This window comes from Plasmodium inui (assembly GCF_000524495.1).
Source record: "Plasmodium inui San Antonio 1 unplaced genomic scaffold supercont1.1, whole genome shotgun sequence".
Lineage (NCBI taxonomy): Eukaryota > Apicomplexa > Aconoidasida > Haemosporida > Plasmodiidae > Plasmodium > Plasmodium inui.
The window spans coordinates 498,432-502,674 of record NW_008481835.1 but is presented as its reverse complement, the minus strand read 5'-3'; the positions used below and the strand labels follow the sequence as shown (position 1 = coordinate 502,674).

General features: G+C 44.3%; 1 protein-coding gene across 1 annotated transcript in view; it reads left to right on the top strand.

The window, feature by feature from the left end:
* Positions 1-297: 297 nt before the first annotated feature.
* C922_00119 (26S proteasome regulatory subunit N2) overlaps positions 298-4,243 on the top strand; it is a gene marked incomplete at both ends in the record, with an annotated part of 4,186 nt that continues 240 nt past the window's right edge. Inside the window, 2 exons of the mRNA XM_008815736.1 lie at positions 298-3,852; positions 4,082-4,209. Of these exons, the coding sequence (XP_008813958.1) occupies positions 298-3,852; positions 4,082-4,209 (3,683 nt within the window). The remainder of the gene's footprint in view (positions 3,853-4,081; positions 4,210-4,243) is intronic.

Below are 4,243 nucleotides of genomic sequence, written 5' to 3'. Positions count from 1 at the left end.
TTACTGCAAAGGAAGTGTCTCCGGCCAGAGATACACACCAGGATAGTTTCGGGCAGCGGAAAAGGTGTGTGTGTATGTATGTAGGTCCTCCCGTGCATGTTGTGCAAGGAGACACACGGAGATGTGGCTGTGCTAGTAGCCGCACTACACATAGCGTTCGTGCCAGTGGAGACGTCCACACATATACAGAAAAAGACCACCGTTGGGTTGTACCCCTCCTGTCTCCCTCCAACCTGATCACCACATACGCATATTATATCTACGATCAGTACCACCCCTCAAAAAAAAAAAAAAAAAATGGATTTTGAGAAGAACCTGCACCAAAGCGACATCGTCACGTCGGCCTCTGGTGTCATAGCACTGCTGAACGAAGAACAAGCGAGTTTGAAAATCTTCGGGTTGGAAAAACTGAATGCCATTGTGGATGTTTACTGGCCCGAGTTAGCAGATTATATTTTTAAAATAGAAGAATTATGTGAGGACCAGAATTTCGTTGGAAAAGAGCTAGCCAATTTGGTGGCTAGTAAGGTTTATTTCCATTTGGAGAAATACCCTGAAGCGTTGAAGTACGCACTGTGTGCAGGGAAGCTGTTTAACATAAACGAGAAGTCGCAGTATGTCGAGACAATGCTAGCCAAATGTATAGAGAAATATGTGGAAATTCGGGAGAGGGACTATGAGGGGCAAGTCATAAGCGGCAGAGGCAGCATCGGCAGCAACAGACGTAGTGGCAACCAGCACAGCGGCAATGAAACCACCATGGCGCACAGCACTGTTCATCAGGGCGTTGAGGACAACAACGAGGTGAACCATAACAATGACGAGCACGGAGGCGCCTATACCAGTCACATGGGGCCGGACAACACATACAACAGAAGCAATTTCAACCTTTACAATAACCACGAAAGTAGTAACGGAAAAATGAAAGTCGATACAGACATTTTTAAGGAAGATCCAAATAACGAAATTCACCAGAAGATGGAACTCTTCGTTGATGAAATGTTAGAAATCTGCATGCAGAATAACAGCGTGAAGGAAGCCTTAGGGGTAGCATTAGACGCTAGAAGACTAGACAAAGTAGAATATATCATTCTAAACTGCTCTAACAAGATCGAATTGTTACAACACTCCATTGCAAATGAAAGGCATATTAATACGACAAGAAAGTTCCGAAGTGATTTCTTTAAACTGCTAGTTAAAATATATCTTTCAATGGATTCAGAAGAATTAAAAAATGAGTATATAAATTTGTGCGAATGTTTATTTTACATTAATGATTATAAGAAGGTTGCTGAGATTTTACTAAGTTTGCTTAACGACTACCATTTGATGGCATATCAGATTTCTTTCGAACTTGTCGATTTGGAAAATCGTAACTTTTTAAAAAATATTTTAAAACAGATTAAGGAAATTTTGATACAGAATAAGTCGTTCTACTATGGGGAGCACAGCTACTCTTCCGAATCGAAGAAGCGATCCAACCTCCATTTGGGTGGAGACTATCCTGCGGATGACGTTGTTCAGGAAGGGGAGGTTCCAAGCACAGTTCCCCAGCAGGAGGAGTCTTCCCCGGGAGAGGCGCCGGATGACTCGGAAAAGAAAAGCGCAGACGAGGGGAGCGGTCAGGACAACGGTAGCAACGGGGAAAACCCGGTAAATGAGGACGGCGCGGTAAATGAGGGCGGCGTGGTAAATGAGGACAACGCGGTAATTGCGGACAACGAGGTAAATGCGGACAACGCCGTAAATGCGGACAACGCGGTAAATGAGAACAACGCGATAAATGCGGACAACGAGGTCAACCCACCCAACGGCAACAATAGCAGCGGAATCAACAGCGGACTGGCGAGCACGGAGGACAGACAGACGCTCTCCGATGACATCCTCATGTATATCAGCGAGAACCACCAGCTGTACGACAAAGTGAAGAAGCTTGTGTTCATATTGACGGGGAAGGTGACGATAAATTTGTACATGGAATTCCTGCACCGAAATAATCACGCCGATCTAATCCTGCTGGACAGTTACAAAAATGTAGTTGATTCGAGAAGCAGCATCACTCACCATGGGATAGTAATAGCGCACGGGTTAATGCAGACAGGAACAACGTGTGACGTGTTTTTGCGCTCCAACATTGAGTGGTTATCCAAGGCGATAAATTGGGCTAAATTTTCCTCCACAGCGTCTCTTGGTGTGGTGTACAAAGGACATGTGAACGAATCCTTTATCGTACTCTCATCACATCTGCCATACAACGACGTGTCGAGACAAATTACAAACAATCTGAACGTAGGCATATCCGCCAGTGGAGTGTACTCAGAGGGAGGTTCCCTATATGCCCTTGGGCTAATACACGCCAATTATAACACAAATGATAAAAAGGTGAAAAACTTCCTACTAGCTCAGTTAAAATTAAATGTAAACGATGAGGTCTTACAACATGGTTGTTGCTTAGGGTTAGGGTTAGTGTGTCTAGGAGAAAATGATGACGATCAAGTGTATGATGAGCTAAAAGGGGTCATGTATTCAGACTCAGCCGTGGCAGGGGAAAGTGCAGCCTATGCAATTGGCCTCCTAAAACTTGGAAGTGGTGATGAGAAATGCGTAGACGAATTGCTAGCCTATGCACATGATACACAACATGAAAAAATAACACGAGCTTGTAGCATCAGTCTAGGATTTGTGATGTTCCAAAAGGAGAAGGAGGCTGATGTGCTGATTGAAGAATTAATTAACGATAAGGATGCCATCATACGATACGGAGGAATGTTTACCATTGCTATGGCGTACTGTGGTTTATCTAGCTACAATAAACATATAATAAAAAGGCTACTACACTTTTCCGTATCAGACGTAAGTGATGATGTTAGGAGAGCAGCCGTTATAGCATTAGGTTTTGTCTTATGTAACAGTCCATCCCAAGTTCCGATGTTTTTAAATCTCCTAATTGAAAGCTACAACCCACATGTACGTTACGGGGCAGCACTAGCACTAGGAATCGCGTGCGCTGCATCAGGAAATGAAGAAGCTATCAACATGCTCATGCCAATGCTAACCGATACAACTGATTTTGTAAGACAAAGTGCATTCATATCGTTAGGACTAATTTTCCAGCAATCGAATGAACACGTAAATCCGAATTTTAAAAAATATAAAGATGAAATTATGCGCATTTTATCAGACAAACATGAAGATATTATTGCCAAATTTGGTGCCATAGTAGGTGCTGGATTATTAGACATCTGTGGAAGGAATGCCATTTCGACCTTCTTCACAAGAAGAGCAAATATTATTAGACCACAAGCAGCTGTTGGTTTCTGCTTATTTAGCCAACTGTGGTATTGGTTTCCACTGATTCATATGATTAGCTTGACGTTCCTTCCGACTTGCTTAATTGGATTAACGGAAGATTTGAAGGTACCCAAAAATTTCTGCGTCCTTTCCACCTGCAAGAATCAGACCTTTGATTACCCCTCCTTCTTAAGCAAAGAGAAGACACAAGAAAAGAAGGAAACGGTTACGGCTGTTCTGTCTACTACTGCGAAACGGAAAAGTCTAAAATTGAAGAAGCAGAAAAGTGAGAGTAAATTGGCTAAGGAGAGAACTGCCCAGGATGACAACAGCTCCGTTTTATCTGATGGGAAATCTATGAAGAATTTGGAGATCCTCAGTACGGCTGCTACCGTGGGGCAGTCCAGTCACGTCTCCCATGCCGAGAGCGTAGAGGGAAGTGCCAATGACGAGACGACAAATGAGCAGGCCAACGAGACTAGCAGCTTTTCCAACTTGCAGAAAATGAAGAAGCCCGACACCAAGGGCAAAGTCTCGACCATCCCGTCCGTCAGCAACACGGTGAGTGGGCGCCTCTTCGAGAGCGTAGCGGTGTATAAATGATACCTCTTTGTAGAGCGTAGCGGTGTTTAGATCATACCCGTGTGTGTCACCATATAGTGCATCGCATGATCCCTCCCCCGTACCCCTGTACACACACTTGAGCTGATTAACGCCGAATGTATGACCTCAGAACATGTGCTGATTCCGTCTCCCCAATTTTTACCCTTCCCTCCCCCCCCCTCGGCAGGTTGATATGAAAAACCCTTGCAGAGTAATCAAAATGCAGGAAAAGTTCATCGAATACCAGGCCAACGGCAGATTTAAGCCCATACTTCCCTCGCGAAAATCGGGTTTCATCATGCTTGTGGACACTGCGTAAGGAGCGATATGGCGCGCGCGGCAGAGGAAA